Source organism: Elephas maximus, chromosome 8 (assembly GCF_024166365.1).
Source record: "Elephas maximus indicus isolate mEleMax1 chromosome 8, mEleMax1 primary haplotype, whole genome shotgun sequence".
NCBI lineage: Eukaryota > Metazoa > Chordata > Mammalia > Proboscidea > Elephantidae > Elephas > Elephas maximus.
The window spans coordinates 71851632-71877901 of record NC_064826.1 but is presented as its reverse complement, the minus strand read 5'-3'; the positions used below and the strand labels follow the sequence as shown (position 1 = coordinate 71877901).

The window sequence follows — 26270 nt, the reverse complement described above, 5'->3', positions numbered from 1 at the left end:
TACGAGAAAGACTGCACATTTATATGGAAGATAGTGGGCAGAAAGAGGTCTGGAATTAATAAGCATTGTACAATGCTTAAATGTGATATTCTGGGGTGAGACTACCTGTAATTATCAGCTACATACCGTTGGGTAATTTATTTTCCCCGTCTAAGCCTCACATTCCTCATTGGCAAAATGGGAAAAGCAATGCTGTTGTTAGGTGATGTCAAGTCAGTTCTGACTCACAGTGACCCTACGTACAACAGAATGACCAACTGCGTGGTTCTGCACCATCCTCACAATTGTGGCTATGTTTGAGCCTATTGTTGTAGCCACTGTGTCAGTGTATCTCTTCAACTGTCTTCCTCTTTTTCACTGATGCTCTAGTTTACCAAGCATGATGTCGTTCTCCAGGCACTGGTCCTTCCTGATAACACGCCCAAAATACATGAGACACTCTAGCTGTACTATTTCCAAAACAGATGTATTAATTCTTCTGGCAGTCCCTCGTATATTCAATAGTCTTCCCCAACACCATAATTTAGAGGCATCAATTCTTCTTAGGAAAAGCAATAGGACCTATCTTATATGTTAAAAGGGACAATTAAAGCATTCTAAATGTTTAGCACAGCAACTGGAACATAATAAATACTAGCTATGAATCGACTCGACAGCACTGGGTTTGGTTTTTTTTGTTTTTTTATGATATGACTCATGCAGTGAAACCTCTAAGAGTTGGAATTCAACATGACTGCCTTGTTTTTCCACGTCTCACAAGTTTTCCACCTTTTACAGGGTGCAGTCTTAACACTTTTATATTACTTGCTTTAGTAGAAAATATTTGAGTTTTCCTTCTCTGACAGGGTTTCCCCCTTGCACAGGTTCTGGCTTTTGCAGGTTTTACTATATTAGTTCTTTTCAAAAATGACACTACTGATATTGGAATTGACTCAACAGCACTGGGTTTGGTTTGGTTTGGAATGTGGGTATTTGGAAATAATGTGGGAAAAAAGTCCCATTAATTTTTATATTTGCTATTACAAAGGCCTTATGCAGACTCTGACCTGGTTATCTTTGGCTCAAAGTCTTTGCTCCAAAATCCATTCAGGAAGCTCGTTAGGTGAGATAGAGTTGTTTTCCCAATACCCATAGTTTTGTTACATTACTTGAGGCCTTGGAAGAATGGCCCGAAGATCTGCTTTCGAAAAATCAGCCACTGGAAACCGTATGGAGCACAGTTGTACTCTGACACACTTGGGGTTGCCGGGAGTTGGAATTGACTTGGCAGCATCTTTTTTTTCTTTTCATGCCTCAATGTCTTTTCGATCTTATCCATTTGAGTTTTTCCCTTCAGTCCACTGTATCATAGCTGCCCGTGCATCGTACTATCAAACCTTTATTAAACTTCTCAGAAGCATGTGATAAAAATATGGCTCCAGGGCAAATAACGCTGGTTCTATTCTTACAGGGAAATTGTATGCTGGCATTCTGTTATAAGCTTCCCAAAGTTCTGCCACTCATTTTAAGAAACTCTGCCTTAAAGAAACGAAGACATCTGCCAAAGATATTTGGCTCTGCAAATTGCAAGTGAATTCTTGCTCCTTTTGGGGTTGGCGAATAATCCAAATGATAGCTTAGGAATTAGATCCGGGAAAGTAAAATGGCTGGTTTTTGAAAACTCTGATAAAGACAGGGATCAGAGGAATTTGGAAACATTCCTAAACCAAAGAAACACATATGGGAACTGTTCTTGAAATGTCTAGAAAAAGTGTTTAGGGCCCTGTACATAATTGGTACTTGCCAAATATTTTATGAATTAAGTCGTGGCACTACTTCCTGCCATAGAGAATGTGAAATTGTCATATCTTTCTAGTCTTTCCCTGCAATATTAGACAATTATTTGATAGGTAAGTAGATGAAATCAGAAAACGATATTTCAGTCTTGTGACATTGGTTGGTTTTAAGTGTTTTCATGTGCAAGCATCCCGTGTTCATTTTGAACCATGTTGTTTTTTCCTTGTATTAGTAACTGGAATTCTGTTAAGGCTCTTAAAGAAGACAACAGAAACTAGAAAGGGGAGAAAAGACTTTCAGACTTTTAGGTCATCCAGATGAATTATCACTTAGGTTACAAATAAATGAATATTCTGTCTCTATTCTCTAATTTCAGTTATGAATGTTTCCCCTTTTAAAAGTATTTTAAAGATACAGCTTTTAAACAGAAGTTTATATTGCTCTAAAAAAATCATACAAGTTGCAAATGGAGGCTCTTCTTTTATCTTCAATGACTTTATTGAGAACATTTTGCAAATTAGATTTTACAATTTAACATTTTACTATTAGAAATTTTATCCACTATTACATGAGTTGCAAACTTTTCAAAACACTACACAAAATCCTTTATTTTTTGGGGTTTTTCTGATCCATGCTGAGCTCCTGAGATATATTTTTTCTTTCAGCTTCATTTTCATCTTCCTGTGAAATAAATTTTAAAAAATATTAAAATATGAACTTTAGGGCATTTTATCAGCTATACTTAACATATTTTAATTGTATTTAACTCAAGAATTATTAACTACCATGATTTCAGTAACCCTAGGAAAAAGATAATAAACACAAATGGTAAAATTAAGTAATATTTAAGTATCTGCAGTGGGTGGATCTTATAATATACTTTGACAAAAATTTTCTGATATATTTTTAAAAGGAACCAATTTCATCAATGCCCTAAAAATTACTTTTGAAAACTTCCCCTGAAAAGTGTTCTTTTTAGGGGGTGAACCAGATATTTTTACTTCACTGTTTGATAAAAAACAATAAATCTAACTTCACAGACACTTTATGTGCTCCCGCATGGCAATTTTGTCCCATCTAGTATACTGTCTTGACAGGTCTGCCAATTTTCCAATTACTTGTACCACCATATGTTATCTGAAGTTCCGTCAGGTCTACAATAGGAAACATGGGCATGTCAGGCTATAGAATGCTTACAGTCTTCTACAGATTCCATTCTAAGTAGTGGCCTCATAATTCACAGCAGGTTCCTGTGGAACATGGTGAATAAATGAAGTGACATCATAATGTCTGCTTCCATAGTAATGAAGTGCATCTTGTGTTCAGTATTAAATGGTAGCCTTCAAGGTATGAATAATGAGAGTCTGGAAAAATATTTCATCTCACAATTTGTAACTCACCTCATCATATATGGTCCTTCAACAATACCCTGTACAAAACAGTCTTGCTTCCCTAATGATTTATCACATGAGACCCTCCATTTTTTATAAACTGAAATAAAAGGCATTGTCTAACTCTTTATTGAGTTAATTAAAGCCTGAGTCACAATTTCTTAAATATATCTAGATAACAGTAGTAATATCGGTATCACCAAACACACTACCCTGCATCTCCTTATCTTATAAAACCAACTTCAATTCAATTACATAATTGTTGAACTCTGCTTAATGAACTGACTTTATTAAGTAAATGTAAATCAAGATATATAAGTCTATTTTCTGTGAAAAACCATAATCCTTGTCCATAATCATTATCAGTGTGGAGAAAGCTTCCTTTATATACTTTGTCTCTCCATAAACTCAACATTTGTAATTTAGACTTTGACAACACCTGGAGAGTAGAGAAATTATCAAGATTATCACCAATCCAAATCAATACAGAGATGTGGGATACAAGGGATAGCGTTTTAAGTATCATTTTTTGGTGATGTAATTTTAATACATTTTCCCAAACATAACGGCCACTGTATGTTAATTTTTTTCCAGTTTATCTCTAGGAAGTAAGTACACTATACTCAATTACACTTGAAATACTTTTGAAAATTAATGAATAAGCTGTTCCCACTTTTAGACATAAGTTTCTAGAGAATACATTTTAATTATATCCTAATACAGAGTAATTCTGACTCTACACATTTCAGTCTTTTTCTGTTCAGACACTGCCAGAAATTATTAAATCTGCAGGTAAAGGTGGCAAGGAATTTTTGTTAGGTAATTGTATTTTGTTAGGTAGCATCTATATGTTCAAGTCAGGGCCTTATATTCTTTATATCAATATTCCTGGTATTTAACAGATACATTTCATATTTAATTACATTTAATATATAATTACAGCCCAATAAATGTTTTCTGTACTACGCAAAAGAGTTGACTGAAAAATGAATGAGAGGTCTGCCTGAACCAAAGGTCCCTGGGTGGTGCAAATGGTTTGCACTCTGATGGTGTGGTGGTTTAAGTGTTTGGCTGCTTACCAAAAGGTCAGCAGTTTGAATCCAACAGCAGCTCCTTGGGAAACCTATGGGGCAGTTCCACTCTGTTCTCCAGGGTTGCTATGAATCGGAATCGACTCAACAGCAATGGGTTTTGGTTTTAGTAACCAAAAGGTTGGTGGTTCGAGTCTACCCAGCACTGTGGAAGAAAGGCCTGGCAATCTACTTCCACAAGATTACAGTCATTGAAAACCCTATGGAGCACAATTCTACTCTGATACACATGGTATTGCCATGGTTCAGAAGTGACTCAATGACAATGAGTTTGGATTTTGGTTTTGCCTGAATAAAAATGGAATTTAGAAAAGCATGTTACTGTGTCTTATCCAACAGTCACACTTCTAGCAGTTTTACTAGAACAATAGTGTAAACAGAAAAAACCAAAATTGTTTGAGCAACATTAACCAAAATAGCCAGTGTCAAGCTTATATCCTCAAATTTGTAGAAGAGAAATGGAAGCTTTATCATGTAACAGTGTACTGAGTTTCCATAACAATATGATTTATTGGTTTAACAAGGTTAATTAGTTTTTCCTAGCAACCGGCAATGCTGCCCTAAGTCAAAATAGAACTATGAGGACTTAACAATGTCAATTGACATATAGTTCATAAAGTTTATGTTCTACGTCCTAGTTTAGTGTGTAGTATTCGGTGTCTTGGAAGCCTACGAGTGGCCATCTAAGATATAACTATTGGTTTTACTCATCCACAACGAAAGAGAAAAAAGGAAACCAAAGGCTCAAAGAAGAAACTAGACTACAGGACAGATAAGTCTACACAAACCAAGGCCTCATCTACTCTGAGACCAGAATAACTAGATGGTGACCAATTACTACTGTCAACTGTTCTGCCCAAGACCACAGAAGATGGATTCTGATAGAATGGGATAAAAATGTGGAACAAAAGGGCAAATTTTAAAAAATCTGGGCTTACTGGACTGGTTGAGACTGAAGGACTCTGAGACTACTGCCCTGAGATACTCTTAAAACCTTGAACTGTAAACAGCCCCTGAGGTCATCTTCTAGTTAAATAACAGGCTGGCTCACAAAATAAAGAATATCATCTGTGAGTACTGTGCTTCTTCAAAAAATATATGAGACCAGATGGTCAACAATTACTTTAAAACAAAGATGAGAAGGTAAGGGGGTAGAGAAACTAGATTAATGGAAACATAACCAGAATGGGAATAATGAGAATGCTCACACATTGTGAAGAGTGTAACCAATGGTACTGAACAATTTGTGTAGAAATTGTTGAATGGGAACTTAAACTGAACTTCACTGAAAACACAATGAATTACTATTAAAAATAAAAAAGACTTAATAATGACCCCGAGCACCAGTAAGCATCTATACATTTTGCTTTCACATTTAATTATGAATACAAACCAGAGGACCACATTTTAAGTCAAATAAAGTTATTTGTGCAATTTCTATTAACTTGGATATGGTATAATATACAGATAAAGTAAGTATAGGGAAATATGCCAGTAAATTAACATTCTTAAAACAGTAGTTTCTCATGGCTTCGTTGTTGTATTTTCTTAGGTATAATTTATAGATGCTTGTCTTGTCTAGCACTGCCTCCTAAGACAGGTGCACAACTCTTCCACATTTTTCTTTATGCTGAAGATTTCAAAGTAATAGTAGTAGACTATATTGTAAGTAAAAGCGTTAGAATTTACCCAGTAAAGCTCCAGAAGGGATTTTAGGGATTGCTTTGGCTTTTATTGGGGGCGAAAGGGGAGGGTAATTTGTGTTTTTAACATTGCAGGTCAATTTTTATAAAAACTTTACATTCAGCTCAAGATTAATAAAATCATTAAAGTAGCTCAGGCACCAATGCAAATACCACTGACAAATGACTCTAAAAATGATCAAAACTGTACTGAAGTGTTTCTCTTTCCTACTGGATGTTAAAGGCAAGGAAGAATTCTTGTAAGAGATGGCAGGTTTTTGTTGCTCTGTGCTGAGCTAAGACATCTGTTTGTTTCCCAATGAAAGAAGACCCTTGCTACATGGATCATTTTCTTAGTGACAGCCCTGACAAGTTTGACATTTGTTTTATGAAGACTTCTGAAGCAGCCAGCAAGAAAATGTACCCTTTGGGGCCACTGGAAAGTAGGCTTGTCTCTTAATGTTTAAGCTTGTTAATTCATACTAAAAAAAAAAAAAATGTTGATTATAACAACCTTGTAGATCTGCTAGTTACATGGAAAATTTAAAGACTGCACACTGATGTAACAGACATCCATTAACCTGAAATAACTAAATGCGGTTTCTTAGTGTTCTTGCTCTTTGTAGAGTGACAGAAATGCTATAGTGAGGACTGATAATTTCTAGGACACACATAATGGTCTAAGGCACCAGGTGGCAATATGAGACTAAAAGAGTTATTCTAACAGGGAAAGAAGTAAAAACTTTGCTACGTTTATCTAAGCTAAATTTCTCTTACCAACAAATAAAACTAACAAGATTTTGTTTAAATGCTATTTAGCTTACAACATCAATTTGGGGTAGAGGTGCTCCTCTACTTTTTATTATTTACAAACTTGATTTAGTCCTCATGATGTTGTTGTTAGGTGCCGTCGAGTCGGGTCTGACTCACAGCAACCCTATGCGCCACAGAATGAAACACTGCCCGGTCCTGTGCCATCCTCACAGCTGTTGCTAGGCTTGAGCCTTGTGTTGCAGCTGCTGTGTCGATTCATCTTGCTGAGGGTCTTCCTCTTTTTCCATGACCCTCTACTTTACCAAACATGATGTCCTTCTCCAGGGACTGATCCCTCTTGACAACATGTCCAAAGTATGTGAGACCTAGTCTCACCATCCTTGCTTTTAAGGAGCATTTCTGGTTGTACTTCTTCTAAGACAGATTTGTTTGTTCTTTTGGCAGTCCATGGTATATTCAATATTCTTCGCCAACACCACAATTCAAAGGCATCAATTCTTCTTCCGTCTTCCTTATTCATTGTCCAACTTTCACACATTTATGAAGCCATTGAAAACACCATGGCTTGGGTAAGGCGCACCTTAGTCCTCAAGATGATATCATCTTTGCTTTTCAACACTTCAAAGAGGTCTTTTGCAGCCAATTTGCCCAATGCAATGCGTCTTTTGATTTCCTTACTGCTGCTTCCATGGGTGTTGATTGTGGATCCAAGTAAAATGAAAACCTTGACAACCTCAACCTTTTCTCCGTTTATCATGATGTTGCTTACTGGTCCAGTTGTGAGGACTTTTGTTTTATGTTGAGGTGTAATCCATACGGAAGGCTGTGGTCTTTGATCTTCATCAGTAAGTGCTTCAAGTTCTCTTCACTTTCACCAAGCAAGGTTGTGTCACCTGCATAACGCAAGTTGTTAATGAGTCTTCCTCCAATCCTGATGTGCTGTTCTTCTTCATATAGTTCAGCTCCTTGGATTTTTTGCTTAGCATACAGATTGAATAGGTATGGTGAAAGGATACAACCCTGACGTACACCTTTCCTGACTTTAAAATGAAGTATCCCCTTGTTCTGTTCAAATGACAGCCTCTTGATCCACGTACAGATTCCTCATGAGCATGATAAAGTGTTCCAGAATTCCCATTCTCTGCAACGTTATCCATAATTTGTTATGATTTACACAGTTGAAATCCTTAGCATACTCAATTACACACAGTTAAAACATCTTTCTGGTATTCTCTGCTTTCAGCCAGGATCCATCTGACATCAGCAATAATATCCCTGGTTGATGTCCTCTTCTAAATCCAGCTTAAATTTCTGGCAGTTCCCTGTCGATATACTGCTGCAGCCACTTTTGAATGATCTGCAGCAAAATTTCGCTGGCATGTGATATTAATGATATTGTTCTATCATTTCCACATCCGGTTGGATCATCTTTCTTGGGAACAGGCATAAATATGGATTTCTTCCAGTTGGTTGGCACAGACGAGTGAGGACTTCCAGTGCTGTATCTGTTTGTTGAAACATCTCAATTGGTATTCCCTCAATTTCTGAAGCCTGGTTTTTCACCAATGTGTTCAGTGCAGCTTGGACTTCTTCCTTCAATACCATGGGTTCCTGATCATATGTTACCTCCTGAAACGGCTGAACGTCAACCAATTCTTTATGGTATAGTGACTCTGTGTATTCCTTCCATCTTCTTTTGATGCTTCCTGCATCGTTTAATATTTTCCCTGTAGAACCCTTCATTATTGCAACTCGAGGCTTGAAGTTTTTCTTCAGTTCTTTCAGCTTGAGAAACATTAAAGGTGTTCTTCCCTTTTGGTTTTCTATCTCCAGGTCTTTGCACATGTCATCATAATACTTTACTTTGTCGTTTCGAGCCGCCCTTTGAAATCTTTTGTTCAGCTCTTTAACTTCATCATTTTTTCCTTTTGCTTTGGCTACTTAATGTTCAAAAGTAAGTTTCAGAGTCTCTTCTGACATCCATTTAGGACTTTTCTTTCTCTCGTCTTTTTAATGACCTCTTGCTTTCTTCACGTATGATGTCCTTCCACAACTTGTCTGATCTTCAGTCATTAGTGTTCAATGCATCAAATCTATTCTTGAGTGGTCTCTAAATTCAGGTGGGATATACTCAAGGTTGTTACTTTGGGTCTCATAGACCTGTTCTAATTCTTTTCAGTTTCAACTTGAACTTGCATATGAGCAATTGATGGTCTGTTCCACAGTCAGCCCTTGACCTTGTTCTGACTGATGATATTGAGCTTTTCCATTATCTCTTTCCACAGATGTAGTTGATTTGATTTCTGTGTATTCCATCTGGTGAGGTACATATGTATAGTCGCCTTTTATGTTAGTGAAAAAAGGTATTTGCAATGAAGAAGTTGTTCATCTTGCAAAATTCAATCATGTGATCTCCGGCATCATTTCTATCACCAAAGCCATATTTTCCAAACACCAATCCTTCTTCATTTCCAACTTTTGCGTTCCAATCACCAGTAATTACCAGTGCATCCCGTTTGATCAATTTCAGACTGCAGAAGTTTGTAAAAATCTTGAATTTCTTCGCCTTTGGCCTTAGTGGTTGGTGCATAAATTTCAATAATAGTCATATTAACTGGTCTTCCTTGTAGACATATGGATATTATCCTATCACTTACAGTGTTCTACTTCAGGACAGATCTTAAAATGTTCTGAGGATGAATGCAATGCCATTCCTCTATAAGTTGTCATTCCCGGCATAGTAGACTATATGATTGTCTGATTCAAAATGACCAATACCAGTCCATTTCAGCTCACTAATGACTACAATATCGATTTTTGTGTCCCATTTCATTTTTGACAATTTCCAATTTTCCTAGATTCATACTTTGTACGTTCCAGGTTCTGATTATTAATGGATATTTGCAGCTGTTTCTTCTCATTTTGAGTTGTGCCGTATCAGCAAATGAACATCTGTCAGTTTGTTGTACTGTGGGGCTTGTGTGTTGCTGTGATGCTAGAAGCTATGCCACTGGTAATCAAATACCAGCAGGGTCTCCCATGGGGGACTGGTTTCAGCTGAACTTCCAGACTAAGACAGGCTAGGAAGAAGGACCTGGCAGTACACGTTTGAAAAGAATTAGCCAGTGAAAACCTTATGAATAGCAGCAGAACACTGTATGATACAGTGTCAGAAGATGAGCCCCTCAGGTTAGACGGCACTCAAAATATGACAGGGAGAGCTGCCTCCTCAAAGTAGAGTCCTCATAATAGTTCAAAAAATTGATGCTAATTAAAAAAAAATTAAATAAACTTATCCATCCTGCTTTTCTTTTCTCTTAGGAGGTAACTAACTCCAAAACAATAGCCAGTTATTTTACACCTGGAATTTCTATTGCTCAGGTTGTATTTGGACTCAATTTACAGTCTATAAGTGAAGATGGCTGTATATTTATCCTGTAGGCTGCCAAGTTTTTAAATGATTTCTTTAGGGCAGTATTATACAAAAGGACAATGTTCCCTATTGGTCCTTTTTATCTTTGAAAATGGCTATATATGTAATTTTACATTGGACAGCCTACCAAATGTCATCTTAACCTAAAGATCAAGGTTAACATCACCAGCAATATATATCGACATTAGGCTCTTGATTGGACACATTAAGAAGGGCGTATCATCTCTGAAGTGTTCTTCTCAATAATGCACAACCTCAATCTAATCATGAGAAAACAACAGATAAACCTAAATTGAAGGACATTCTACAAAATAACTGAACAGTAACCTTCAAAAGTGTCCAGGGCATGAAAGACAGAAAAAGACTTGGAACTATCACAGACTGGAGGAGACTAAGAAGACATAATGACTAAGTGCAATGTGGGATCCCGACCAGAAAAAGCACATTAGTGGAAACACTGGCAAAATTTGAATACAGACTATACGGTAGTTAATAGTATTGTTTCAGTGCCAATTTCCTGGTTTTGATAATTGTACTATGGTTATATAATAACACTTCAGGAAGCTGGATAAAGGGTAAATGGGAATTCTCTGTCAGTTTAAAATTATTTCAAAGTAAAAAGATAAATAAAAATGGCTACTTAATGAAAAATTTCTAAATTTAAATGATGTACAAGCAAAGATTAAGTGAAAAAAGAATTCAAGGCACCTCTAATTATTACACTGAAATATACAACTAAAATAGTTTGATTTCCTTAATTCTACTTACAATTTCTTTCCTAAGTACTTTAAATGCCCATAATGATGATGTTATTGATTTTTATTTTTTTTGTCTGTGTTTTCCTACTTTTCCACTGTGAGCATGTATTACTTTCATAATCAGAAAACATAGCTTTCTTTTAATAAATCCTTTTGTAATCTGGCCACTTGAACTATTTTCAAAAATAAGTGAGAATAACGGGTACTCTATGTTTCCATGAAAACGATGTCAGTTGTTTTTACTTTACTAAATTTCCTAGTCACAGCAAAGACATGTTTTTATAACAGTAAAAAGAAGTGAGAAGGTGCAAATAAGCACTAATTTTAAAATGTTTCCATTTGCTTATGATACTTTCTTCAAATTTTAAATAGTCCTTTGACTAATAAGAGAAGCAAGAGTTACTGTAATTGTATTCAAATCAGCAGTAGAACTTATCTGCATACTTTAAAAATGGTCCTTTTAAAAATCTAAGCATATGTATAGTTGTTAGGAAAAGAATATACAGGCACACTCAACTTGTTCTGTTGGTAGTTACAGAAAACATGCAGAAGAGCAATATATAATATATTGTTCTAATCTGTGGCCAAAAATTGCCTTCTCTTACACATTTAAAACATACAACAAATATAACTCTCAGCACCATTTAAGACTGTGCTTTTAATCCAGAAAATATGCTAGTGCTGCACAATGAGGAAAAAATTTATCTTAATAACTGGAAAAATACTTACGATAATGAAAATGTTTCAGGCAAAATGAGCATGCTGCACGCTTCAGACTAAAATTAATTAGCATTTTTAACGTTTTACAATTCCACCATAATTCTTTAAATGGTGCATTTACTTCATGGTAATAAATACTTGGATCATTAAGTAAAGCACAAAATGTGTGTGATGTGCTACATTTAACAACCTTTGGCCCTTTTTTCTCTACTTCTGCATTAGGTTTTCCAATGCATTGAATAAGCAATTGGAAATCAAAATTAAATTTCCTGACTTTGCATATTTGAGATTCTTATTTCATTTAATACAAAAGACAATTAATCTATCATTTTACAACAGAATTTCAACTTTAGTGGGCCATGATAGATACTGAAATGAACTTACAAGAAATGCTTAGTTAAATTTACTGTAAAATTCTTAAGTTTTTTTTCCTTACAACAGAAGCTGCATACTTAATTAGAAAGTTAAGGGTATATTATAAAATTAACTTCGGGGACTATTTTAAATCCAGCTGAAACACATATGTTATTAAACAGAATGGAGATATTTTGTAAATTTCTGCCTTTTTGTTGTACTCAGTTATTCAAACATTATCAAAGGAATCCCTCTTAATATTACAAAATTATATCCTTTATTTTAATAGAAAGTAAGGTATAAAAAAAGGGCAGTAATGAATTTCTAATTTCACATACGAGACTATATGAGTAATTCTCTTCCTTTTGTTCAGCAACTGCTTCTCTTTCCAATCGTGATTTTGGAACACATCTAGCCTTACTTTAGCTTCTCCTGTAGCTTTTTACTTCTTTGTGGTAGGTTTTGGTAGCATGGATGGGGCAGTTAAAAATAAGACTTCAGATTTCTCATGTATGATTTGAGATAAAAAGGGAATCTCCCTGACCTGGGAAGAAAGGCCCTAAAGGATCAGCACAGTAATCTAAGAAAGGTATATTTATAGTAAAGAAAATGAAAATCAGTAAGTAGAAGGTGAGAGGCTGGCAAAACAGGTTGGACAAAAGAAAGGACATCAGATGAATGATGGATAGTAAGTGTGAGTTGGGGGGACTCTTAATGAGCATAAACTCAATTCTGTAAGCTTAAAATTTACTAAAAACATGAAAAAGCACAACTTTTATAATGTAGAAATTTAGGCATTTAAGATACAGTGTTAACCTGCTGGTGCTAAGGATACCATAGTACCATTTTCTTCTATTAACAAGTGAGTTCTTGAATGACGACTATGTTTGATAAACTCTGAAATGTTTATGGTCTTGAAGACAGAAAATCTTGCTTCTCTAGTATATTTCTAATACCAGGAGTCCCTCAACTTAGGATGGGGTTCCATTCTGATGATTCTGCCGTAAGTTCATTTTAAGTTGAATACCTCTTTTTAAGTTTTCATTATTACTGCCTTTTATTATCAGTATCTTTATAAATCTGGTCTTCATTTGTATTTGGGGGTTGGAAACATTAAATATAAACATCTGTGAGTGAACATCTGAAATGTAACATCAGCAAATTACATGCTGTGACACTATATGTAGTATATATTCCTAATGATAAGATGTGGAAACAACAACAGCTGGTCGTAAGTGCAGTTGTAGTAACTCGAGTAAGTTATAAGTTGGGGATTACCTGTACCTGGGAAATTAACATGGAAGTGTATGCTAGAAATATATATTACAGAACATAATATTTTTGGTTTAAAAGACATTACTTGCTTTGTAAGTATCTAGTACTTAATTTTTAAGTATTTAAGTTGGTTATAGGAAAGAAGAAATAAATAAAAACATAAACCCCTCAAAAACTCTCAAGTTCCATAATGAGTCCACATAAGTATATTTCCAAATAAGGAGAGATCATGCCCAACATATATTTATTAAAAGTTTATAGTACACCAAGACATGATATTTAGAAAATATTTTTTAATAAATTATCCAATAGTCACTAAATGTAACATTTTAAATATTCCAAATGTTCAATCATCACTCTTTATTTGTTCTCAAATAATAACATAATTAATGTCACTGAACTGGACATGTGAAGATAGCTAAAATGTCAAATATTTTGTTACATATTAACCACAATAAAAATACATATATTTTAAATAGGCAAAGGACTTGAATAGGCATTTCTCCAAAGATATACAAATAGCCAATAAATACAAAAATGAAAAAAAATTCTAAATGTGCTTATATTTTAAAGAAAATACACAAATTTTTACTTTACTCCTAAGTACTTAAGGACAACAGACATTTCTAAATTTAGGTCATTTTATTTTTTGCCCTAAATATACATATACAGATTTAAATTCCCAGGGATCTAATATATTCTACCAAATCAAAGTGAAGTAAAAATGATGTCTAAAAAGTGAGGCATGTAAGATCACCTGTCAAATTACTGTTCGACAGCCAAGAGATTTCAAGCTTGGACAGAAATCAGTGATTGGACCATTAAAATTTTCAGACACACGTGCATAGTTTACCATGACCAGAAATTACTCAGCAATAGCTGAGTTCATACACAAACTGGAAAATACTTAAAGGTACCATATTTCATTTATTCACTGATACAAGCAATCACTATGATGCTGAAATTGGCCATTGTGGAAGCAGCGCCTTCTTTTTATAGGATGCGATAGGATTTTCTTTTTCCTTCACTGTACAATGAGTATTAAAAGACACTACATATATTGAGACTTTTTTTTTTTTTTTTTTTTGCTTAGTCAGGCTCTAAGGTTAATTCTTATCCAAGAATTACTACCATTAGAAAAGTCATAATCTGTAGCCATTAGAGCAAGAATCAACTGTAATAAAGTAAAACATGTTTTTATTTTTTCATATTGTAGGTTTTTTTGGTAGCAGATGTTCACATTAATATTAACATTTTATTTCAGTAACCTTAATCAAAGATTTCAAAATGACATCTGACTATTGTCTAAAGGAAAAGAGGTACTTTTGCTTAACAAAAGAAATTTCTCCACAGAAACATCAATTAATCTAAGACTTACTTAATTGTATATAAAATGCCAAAACAAAGTAACAATGTTATGCAGTCAACACCTAAAGAACCATTTTGAATTTTTTCTAAGTTATCCAGTGACAGACTTCATTGTATTGATCAAATAATCTCATTTTAGAAGCATCTGGAATATATTTTGTCCCTTCACCCGTAATAATTAAATATTTTATCTTTTTAAGATCATCTTTGGATCCGTAGTATCTTGAAGGAACTTCTATTCCTAGAATCCTTCCTTTCTTTTTCCCACAAAAATTTACAGGACAATGTGTGCCAGACATGAACAAAGTACTTGAGATAACAAAGATGAATAAGATGTGTTGCTCACTATAGGAGCTTAAAATCCAGTACAGTAGACGGGAGTACAAATAATTACAATATAATGGAAAGATTGTTATAATAATGTATATCAGGTATGTAAATGTGAGAAGAAAACTGAGCCATGACAATGCACAAGGGGAGTTTTCTTTCTCAATGACTTACTCTACAGAGTTGAGATACGGCATCAAAACAGTACCTGCCCAAAGATTAATATTGTGAATCTTTTAAAACAAATATTTCTCAATGTAACTTATGTTGCTTTCTTATTAAGAAAATGCAACGTTAAGAATGACATCTTTCAGATATAAACTTATGTTTAGAAAGTGAGTTTTTAAAACTTTACCACCAAGTGATCAGACGAAGTTGCCTCAAATATCTCTATTTCAATTTGAATGTTATTTTCACCAGAGTGAACCCATTAATCTTCATAGTCTTACTGGAAATTAATAGCTCATTAGACATCAAAGTAAGACATCTCCTATGGCATGTTAATTTTTCATGAATTAAGAAAAAGTTGGTTTTGCCTCCAGAAAAATTAAAAACACTGTTTTAGAAAATTTCACACAAAAAATTCTACTCAGTGTTAACAATTAACATGCACATTCCCACATCCTTAACTTATAGATTATCACTTAGCCATTACTTTACTTGAAATTTTTTTTTTTTTAATGTTTTAGACTGTTTGCTTTAAATTATCACCATATTGAAAACCACCCACTGGTATGTACTTAAATGACACAGTAGCATTTGGCAAGTACCAAATCACTTACAAAGCTTGTCTGAAAATCAGTTCATTTGATCAATGGTTTCCAAGACTAATTAGTTATTCTATAAGGTATTTTCCAGTATTTTATATTCTAGGCTATAGGGCATAAGAAAATTATTTCATACATTGGCATTTTAAAGTATCCTATTTGAACAAAGATACCAAGCAACGCTATAAACGCCATCGCTCCATCCCTTCCAAACTGAGATCAACCACCTATGTGTCAGGCACTGTGCTAGGTGTTAAACCATGATACGTGGACATGGTCCCTGCCTTAATACAGCTTACAATCTATCTGAATAAACAATTGATTATCGAGTAACTATATTACTGTAACTATGATAAATACAATCGAAGAAAAGTACTGTTATAAATAACCCATCACCAAAACAAAAAAATAGGACTTATATATAACAAAACCTAAAAGTTGTTTTTTAAAAGTTGTAGGGAAGCCTTTCCCCACCCCAAGAAAACAACAAATACATTGTGACCTGAAGGACAAGACAGAGTTGGCCAGGCAAAGAATGGAGGGATGAGCATTCCAGGTAGAGAGAATAGTATATACGAACAGTGAGGTTAAAGCAACTGAAGCCCAGTGAGAGAAAAATAGTGGGAAATAGCATGGAACAATACTCAATACTGTTTTCTGATTCCAGCATTATGCAATGCCCCTGGTTAGTTACTTTAGACTCAGTGTACATTTGTCCTGTTTCTTCCATGCAGTTATATAGGGGAACCTGGGCTTTGTGGTCATTGACCGGCAAACTTAGATTCAAAGCCTACCTTTAACATACACACTGTGCAGTGTTATGCAACTTTTGAGAAAATTATTTAACCTCTCTGTCTCTCATTCTTCTTACCTATAAAATGATAAATATAACTATTACTGACAGCTAAGAGTATTAAATGAAATAAAATGTAAGGAGACTGGCCCATAGAAAGCACTCAATAAACTCTATTCCTTCCTCCCAGGTTTTACCTCTGACAGGCTTTATCAATGGCCTGCTGGTATGTAGATAGTGGGGATCCTCTTCAAAAAAGTGCTTTTTTAAGTAACCATTATTATGATATTAAATAGAAGCCAATTCCATCTGTGTCTCCTTAATTTCTTGATCTTACAATTTCAATTGTTTTATTACCAGAGTCAAAGGCAACAACAGTAAATAAATGACAGATGGTAATGGGGTGAATGATTACTCTCAAAGAAATTCATTAATATGTGGTAATAATGAGGGAAAGGCTAATAAGTAAATAATTTTAAAACATACCGTGAGCCTTTATTAGATAATTTTGTCTGAAGTTCCTCCAAAGTTACCCTATAGTCTGCATGATATTGGGATGTAGATGGATTTAAATTAATACTTTTTCTCCCTGAATAAAGCACTAGCTTCAGTGTGGTGGTCCAACTGAAAACAATATTGGGCTCTAGGTAGGAACAGTATATATGAACAACAGTAATGATTTGGTGTAAAAACCAAACAAATATGGTTCTTATTGAGTTGGCTTAAATATATAGTTGCTTCAAAGAAAACAGGCCATAATTTTACAAACGAAAAACTTTAGAACTATTTTTAGAAATTTGGCTCTTGGAAGTGAATGAAAAATTAAGTCATTTAATTTACCTTCATGAAGTAAATTTTGTTTATCTTTTACATATGGATATATACAGATATATACACATATACTCAAATGGAAAGTATTTTAAATTGGGGAAGACTGTATAAAATACAGGAAATATGATTTTTCCTTCATTATAAATACAATGCAATTATTTGAATAAATATGCCTCATTATAGGAATGAAGCTTCATTGCAAGGTAAATTCCATATAAATAACTCAGTCAAACCTATTAGTTTCTTTCAAATGTGTCTTACTGTCATGACAGACCCTACTGGAGATATGAAATGGTTCTGGATAATGAGACATGTAGGGAAGCCTACTGGGGAAGTTCTGAGAAAGTTTTCCTCACTCTTAAAAACAAAACCAAACAAAAACAAGATAGGGATCACAACCATTGGCTTGTCCCTATGTATTACTATGTGAGGACAAAACATTGGAGCCCCCATGAGGGGATGTGGTCAAAACTCAACATACTGAAAATGTCAGAAGGCAAAGGAAATGTTAAAATTGCTGAATTAATTAACCCTAACCTCCTGGTAGCACAGTGGTTAAGAGCTTGGCTACTAACCAAAAGGTCCACAGTTCGAATATACCAGCTGCTCCTCATAAACCCTATGAGGCAGTTCTACTCTGTGCTATAAGGTCACTATGAGTCGGAATCAATTCAATGGCAACGGGTTTTAACCTCCTAATCTTCTCAGTTCTGAATATACAAGATAAGAAATGTTAAAAGTAGTTGGGTTTCTGTTACAGCTAATTCATCCTTACTGATATAACATTGGCCTTTTTTTTTTTTTAATGTCTTCTTTTAGTTCTCTTATTTTCTCATTTGTTAAATCTTCTGGCTTCTACTTAATGCTCCCCTTAAAACTCTGCTGTCCTTTCATAACCTTATTTGGAGAAGGCTCTATAAGGGCGTCAAATACCATCCATTTTCTGTTAACTCCAATTTTTATCTTCATTCCTGACATCTTAACCTCTCTGGCCTTCAATTACTACTAGATGTCTCAATGAATTTTCAATAGGCACCTCAAGTACAGTATGTAAAAAAAACAAACTCTTGATTCTCTTGATTCCCCTCAATCAACTTCTCCCCATCCGTTACACCTCTTATGGTCTACAATTCACCGAGTTTCTCAAACATAAACTCTAGGGGTCATTCCATAACACCTTTCTTTCTCTTATACTTCATATCCAACACCTGTTTTCTCTAACACCAACCAACCAGTTGCCATTGAGTTGACTCCATCTTATAGTGACTCCATGTATATCAGGGTAGAACCGTGCTCCACAGTTCTACCAGTGGCTGATTTTTCAGTAGTACATCACCAGGCTTTCCTTCTGAGGTGTCTCTGGGTAGATCTGAACCTCCAACCTTTCAATTAGCAGCTGAGTACACTAATCATTTGCACCACACAGGGACTCCCCCTACCATCAAAGGGTATCTACAATCTAGTGCTTTTCATCTCCATTGGTTACTATCTTAATCCAAGTTATTGTTATTTCTTGCCTGGATAACCCCAATGCCTCCTAATCTGCCTTCTTACTTTCATTCTTACACTTGAATAACCCATTCTTGATACAGTAGGCAGTGATATTTGTACGACAAAAATTACATCACATCCCAACCCTGACTAACACCCTCTCATAGCTCCCCATTGCATTTAGAATAAATTCCAAACTCCTGCCATGGCCTATAATGTCCTACATCATCTGGGCCCTTCCGCCTTTCTAGCCTCATACTGTACAAGTCTCCAATTTGCTCACCTGGCTCCAAACACTCTGGCCTTCCCAATTCCTGAACAAATTGTACTAGCTATTTTCTCTACTCTTGATCTTCGTATGGCTAGTTTTTCTTGCCATACAGATCTCCGTCAGACAGGAGCTCTCTGACTACATGTATGAAACCAGTCCTTGCCCCACCACTCAAAGGGAGCATTCTCCGTAACATTTGTCATGATGAAATGATCATTTACTCAGTTATTTACATATCATCTGTCTTCGCTAGAATGTAAGCTCCATGACAGATTTTTCTGTCTTGTTTACCACAGTTCACTCAAGATCTAGTGTAATTCTTATCATATCATATTCTCCTGATGAATATTCATGAAAAATATGAATGAATTCCCTACTACATAAGACATTTTGAGTGCTTACTAAACACCATGTATTTATATTCATTATCCATACTCCTCACAAATGCCAGGCAAGATAAATACTATTAACCCCATTTCCTACTGAGGAAATTGAGGACTGGTGACATTAAGGAACTTGTCCTTGGTCACACAGCTAGAAATATTAGAAGAGCTGAGATTCACATTTAGCTCTAACTCTGGAGTGTTCGCTTTTCAACATATGGACAATTAGGATTGTTCATGATCAATAAACTTAAAAAAAATCTTTCCAAAATAATTCAACTTTTGCCCAAGGGTTATTAACCATATTAATTATTCAGTCTATTTTGCAAAATTGATATAAAAGCAATATTTAAATCCAAAACAGTTTGACAATTCTTCTCTCTGATGATTATTTATGAAAATTTTGATAAATATACCAATTGTTTCCATTTTTCCAAGTTTTCTGACAATATTTAGGATTTATTGTGGTATATTTCCTAAATTTAGGAAATAAATTTACAGAAATAGTAGAGGACAAAAAGGTGTATTGAAAAAATGTTGCAAGGATCAGCTTTTGAGTAACATAAAATTCTGCCATTACCTTGGAATGACTGCTTTTATGTCCTCAAATAAACTCATGTAAAGAGGATTTATTATCAAGGTCCATGGCTTTCTCAATTCTTTGACAGCTACTAATACAAAAGCTTACTTTCCAAGCAAGAAGTGATAGCCTCTATTTACAAGAGAAAAAATCATAAATCTCTAGAGAACTAGCTCCATACAGGACTCTTGGGGGTTCTTGGGAATGTTGAGAGTTCCCTTCAAGGTTCTTAAAAGAAAATTCTATTATACTAAAATGCTAAAATGGCAAATAGTTTGTTGTATATATACTTACTACAATTTTAAAAAATTGAATATAAAGCTCTGATACAATGTAATAGTTAACAAAAAATGAAGTTATAAATTTAAATACATAAAATGAGAAAATATACAAAAGTTAATGATCTCATAGCTACTTTATGTGACAACCACATTGTTCAATCAAAAATGCATTAAATGTTTAGAAAGTACTAATTTTCATACTACAGATGTTTAACAGTCAAATACCCAGCAAATTTAAATTTAAAACTCCCCACTGCACTATAAGAGAATTAAAAAAAGGAAAGATTTTATTTTAATTTTTAAAATTACTGGTATTTTTTTTTATCATACCTGGAAAACAACTGGAATGCAGTTCCTTTATCCCAATTTTCTTTTAAAACAGAAAATAAATTGTACCGTCTGTATTTCTCTGCTGCCTGAAATGTCTATTGACAAGCTGGATTTTAAAAGACTGATTAAAGCAGAGATATAACCGAGCAATAGCAGGCATTTGAGACCATGATATCGTTTTGCCCCTTCCAAATGCAGGTGGTCTAAATAACTGTTAGAACTCAACATAGAAACGGTATGTCCCATAATTTGCATCATGTGTTTTTATACACACAGCAAGCAGCATAATAAACCTTATGTAATAACATGCTGATTTCTGGAAAACTTGGAAACACTCTGTTTCTTAGAAAAATGTGGGCTTTTAATATACAAAATAAACCCATTTAACCCATTTAATGGGCTAAAAAATTAATGATGTATACGAAACAATGAGAAGATGGAAAATAAAAAATTGGTGAAAATACTCTTCATTTTTACCTCCCCTCTATCCTTTCTGGTGTCCTTTATTTATTTATTCAGAATTATTTAGTGGATACCTACTATATGCTGGACTTACATGGTTGAGAGGTGAACAGAGCCAACCTTAGATTTTCAGGAAAAATATGCACTTCAAAAGGAAAAGGGTGTTCAATTTATGCCTCCTACCTTACTTATTTCCCACCCATCTGTCAGTTTGTTGTACTATGGGGGCTTGTCAGTTGCTGTGATGCTAGAAGCTATGAAACTGGTATTCAAATATCAGCAGGGTCAACCATGGTGGACGGGTTTTAGCTGAGCTTCCAAACTAAGACAAACTAGGAAGAAGGGCCTGGAGGTCTACTTCTGAAAAAAAAATTAGCCACTGAAAACTTTATGAATAACTCTGGAACACTGTCTGATATAGTGCTGGAAGATAAGTCCCTCAGGTTGGAAGGCACTCAAAATACGACTGAGGAAGACCTGCCTCTTTAAAGTAGACTCGACCTCAATGATGTAGATGGAGTCAAGTTTTCAAGGCCTTCATTTGCTGAGGTAGCACAACTCGAAATGAGAAGAAACAGCTGCAAACATCTTTAATAATAAGAATGTGAAATGTATGAGGTATGAATCCAGGAAAACTGGAAATTGTCAAAAATGAAACCAAATGCACAAACATTGATATCCTAAGCATTACAGTGAGATGAAATGGGCTGGTACTGGCCATCTTGAGTTGGACAATCATATGGTCTGCTATGCTGGGAATCACAAATTGAAGAGGAACGGCGTTGCATTTATTGTCAAAAACAACATTTCAAGATTGATCCTCAAGTACAACGCTGTCAGTGATAGGAAAATATCCATAAGGCACCGTCAAGGAAGACCAGTTAATATGCCTATTATTCAAATTTACCCACCAACCACTAGGCCAAAGATGAAGAAATTGAAGATTTTTACTAACTTCTGCAGTCAATTTTGCAAGACCAATGACTTATTCATTGCAAATACCTTTTTTCAATAACATAAATGGCAACTTCACACGTGGATCTCACTGAATGTAACACACAAGAATCAAATTGACTAAACCTGTAGAAAGAGACAATGGAGAAGCTCAATATCATCAGTCACAACAAGGCCAGGGACCAACTGCAGAACAGATCATCAATCACTCATATTCAAGTTGAAGCTGAAGAAAATTAGAACAAGTCCACGGCAGATAAAGTACAACTCTGAGTATATCCCACCTAAATTTAGAGATCAACTCCAGAAAAGAAGTACTGAACACTACTGACTGAAGACCAGATGAACTGTGGAATGACATCAAGGATATCAGGCATGAGGAAAGCAAAAGGTCATTAAAAAGACAGGAAAGAAAGAAAAGACCAAAATCGATGTCAGAAGAGACACTGAGACTTACTCTTGAACGTCGAGTAGCTAAAATGAAAGGAATAAATGATGAAGTAAAAGAGCCAAACATATTTCAAAGGGCAGCTCAAGAAGACAAAGTGTTATAATGAAATGTGCAAAGATCTGGAGTTAGAAAATCAACAGGGAAGAACACTCTCGGCATTTCTCAAGCTGAAAAAACTGAAGAAAAAAATTCAAGCCCCGAGTTGCTATAGAGAAGGATTCTATGGGCAGGGAGCATCAAAAGAAGATGGAAGGAACACACAGAGTCACTGTACCAAAAAGTATTGGTTGACATTCAACCATTTCAGAAAGTAACATGATCAAGAACGAATGGTACTGAAGGAAGAAGTCCAAGCTTCACTGAAGGTAATGACAAAAAAACAAGGCTCCAGGAATGGAGAGAATACCAACTGAGATGTTTTAACAAATGGATGCAACACTGGAAGTGCTCACTCGTCTATGCCAAGAAATTTGGCCAACCGACTGGAAGTGATCCATAGTTGTGCCCATTCCAGAAAAGTGATCCAACAGAATGCAGAAATTATCACATGATATCATCAATATTACATGCAAGCAAAATTTTGCTGAAGATCATTCAGAAATGGCTGCAGCAGTACATCACCAGGGAACTGCCAGAAACTCAAACTGGATTCAGAAGAGGACATGGAACAAGAGATATCACTGCTGATGTGGGATGGATTTTGGCTGAAAGCAGGAAATACCAGAAAGATGTTTACCTGTGTTTCACTGACGATACAAAGGCACATGACTGTGTGGAGCATAACAAATTATAGATAACATTGAAAAAAATGGCATTTTCAGAATCCTTACTCATGCTCGAGAAGAACTGGTGCATAGACCAAGAGGCAGGCAGTCTTCTGAACAGAACAAAGTGATACTAAATCCAAAACCAAACCAAACCCGCTGCCGTCGGGTCGACTCCAACTCACAGCAACCCTACAGGACAGAGTAGAACTGCCCCATCGAGTTTCCAAGGAGCGCCTGGTGGATGTGAACTGCTGACCTTTTGGTTAGCAGCCGTAGCAATTAATCGCTCTTCCTCCAGGGTTTTCAAGGGATATTGTGTGGTTTAAAATCAGGAAAGGTGTGTGTCAGGTTCGTATCCTTTCACCATACTTATTCAACCTGCATGATGAGCAAATAATCTGAGAAGATGGGCTATATGAAGAAGAATGCTGTAACAGGATTAGAGGAAGACTTATTAACAATATGTAGATGATACAACCTTGCTTACTAAAAGTGAACAGGACTTGAGGCATTTACTGATCAAAGACTACGGCCGCCAGCATGGATGGCCCCTCAACATAAAGAAAACAAAAATCCTCACAACTGGACCAATAAGCAACATCATGATAAATGGAGAAATTACTGAAGTTGTCAAGGAATTCATTTTATTTGGATCCACAATCAACACCCATAGAAGCAACAGTCAAGAAATCAAATGACATACTGCACTGGGCAAATCTGCTGCAAAAGACCTCTTCAAAGCATTGAAAAGCAAAGGTGTCACTTCGAGGACCAAGGTCCTCCTGATCCACGCTGTAATATTTTCAATTGCCTCATATACATGCGAATGCTATACTATGAATAAGGAAGACAAAAGAATTGGTATGTTTGAATTATGGTGTTAACTAAGAATATTGAACACACCATGGACTGCCAGAAGAACAAATAATTCTGTCTTCAAAGAAGTACAGCTAGAGTGCTCCTTGGAAGCCAGGATGGTGAGACTTCATCTCACGTACTTTGGACATGTTATCAGGAGGGACAAGTCCCCGGAGAGGGAAATCATGCTCGATAAGGTAGAGGGTCATCGAAAAAGAGAAAGACCCTCAGCGAGATGTATTGACACAGCGGTTGCAACAATGGGAGCAAATATAACAGATTGTGAGGATGGTACAGGACCAGGCAGTTTCGTTCTGTATAACGAGTCAGAACCCACTTGAGGGCACTGAACAACAGCAACAAAAACAACAACTGCATAAGGAGAACAAAATAATTAATACATTTAAAAAGATAAATGCAGCTGTTAAAGTAAGTGCCACATAATGCCTTACTGAATATACCATAGATAAACAAACAGCAATATAAATAAAAGCACTGGAAGTATCAAATAAACTGGCTACTTACAAGCAATGTGAAAACAAAGTAATAATTTAAATGAATTAATGCTAAATGGTTATTTATAGAAAACATCTCTGCTAAATGAAGTAAATCTATTTACTCAAAAAATATTGCAGAGTACCATTTTGAAAACATTATTTAAGCATGGTTTCTGTACATAGGTCACAGTTCAATACAAAATTGTTTTTCATTGTTGGAAAAAGCTACTATCAAACCAAAATCAAGAAATGTGAAACTAGACTCCCAAAGCAAGTCAAATATTTCTAAAATTTTCTTGTTTCTAATTAAAACAAAAATTTTTTATTGTGCTTTAGGTGAATGTTTACAGTGCAAATTAGTTTCCTGTTCCATAAAAAAACCATAATGTGTTCCATGACATTGGTTCCATTCCCCTCAGCACTCTCCCCATTTCCACCCTTTCTTTTCTTCCAAATTTTCTACCCCTTCCTCTTTCTCATCTTTGCTTTTGGACAAATGTTGTCCTTTTGATCTCATATAATTGATTTTTCTAAAGAACACGGTCTTCGTATTGTTTATTTTATGCGCATGTCTATTGTTTGGTTGAAAGGTGGTCTGCCAGAACGGTTTCAGTTCCTGGTCAGAAGGGTGTGTTAGGGCCTTAGTCTTGGGGCGGGGGATTCTTTCGTCTCTGTTAGACCAGTAAGTCTGGTCATTTTTATGAATTTCATTTTTTGTTCTACATTTTTCTCCACCCTGTCCAGGACCCTCTGTTGTGATTCCATTCAGAGCAGTTGGTAGTGGTAGTTGGGCACCGTCCAGTTCTGGTTTCAGGGACATGTAGCTGATGCGGTTTATGTTTCTAATTTTTAAGTTATGTGGATCAACTGATGTATAGCTTATTCCTATCTTATACAAAGACTTAACTTTATAAAAAGCCAGCATTGCTAAATTACAGGGCTATATTTTGTGTGTGAGAGGTAAAGAAAATTCTAAGCTTTTTAAACTGATAACTTGTAGTTTTATCACTGTATACTTAGATAGGTTAATAATTTGTTTTTTGAGAACTTAAAGTAGCAAACTATGGAATATTAACCACATAAGAACTTACTGTACTTTTAAACATTTTAGAATTTTGTGAAAATTCTGTATTGTAAACATGTGACTAAAACAAAATTTTACTATTACTGCTTTTTCCCCCCAAAAACATAATAGGATCTTCTTTAAGTTAAGTGATGATAGGTTACACTTGTCACAGGTATTTTTAATAAAATATTGTTTCCTTACTTTAAAAACTGTTTCCTTATTTTAATATATGGAAGATATATTTTCAAGAAGGAAAATGCTGATGTTATCTTGGTTATAAGCTTGCTGCCCAAATGATTTAGATAGCTTTCTCTTTCACACAATATCAGTGTTAGACCGTTCTTTTCAAGCAATGAATTATAATTGATACTTCAAACCTATCTGTATCCCCTAGTTCAGAAAAATAAGAAAACATAAATATTTATTCTATATTAACAGAACAGACACACGATGCAGATAAAAATGATCCACCATGAAGCAGTGAATAAATGCTATGCATACCACCACAAGAACAGCAAAGGGCATCAAGTATTTCTATC

At 35.1% G+C, this 26270-nt stretch overlaps 1 protein-coding gene across 1 annotated transcript in view; it reads right to left on the bottom strand.

The window, feature by feature from the left end:
- Positions 1-2255: 2255 nt before the first annotated feature.
- The window catches only part of PHF14 (PHD finger protein 14), a 198991-nt gene continuing 174976 nt past the window's right edge, over positions 2256-26270 (bottom strand). Inside the window, exon 18 of the mRNA XM_049894772.1 lies at positions 2256-2457. Coding sequence (XP_049750729.1) covers positions 2383-2457 — 75 coding nt within the window. The 3' untranslated portion in view covers positions 2256-2382. The remainder of the gene's footprint in view (positions 2458-26270) is intronic.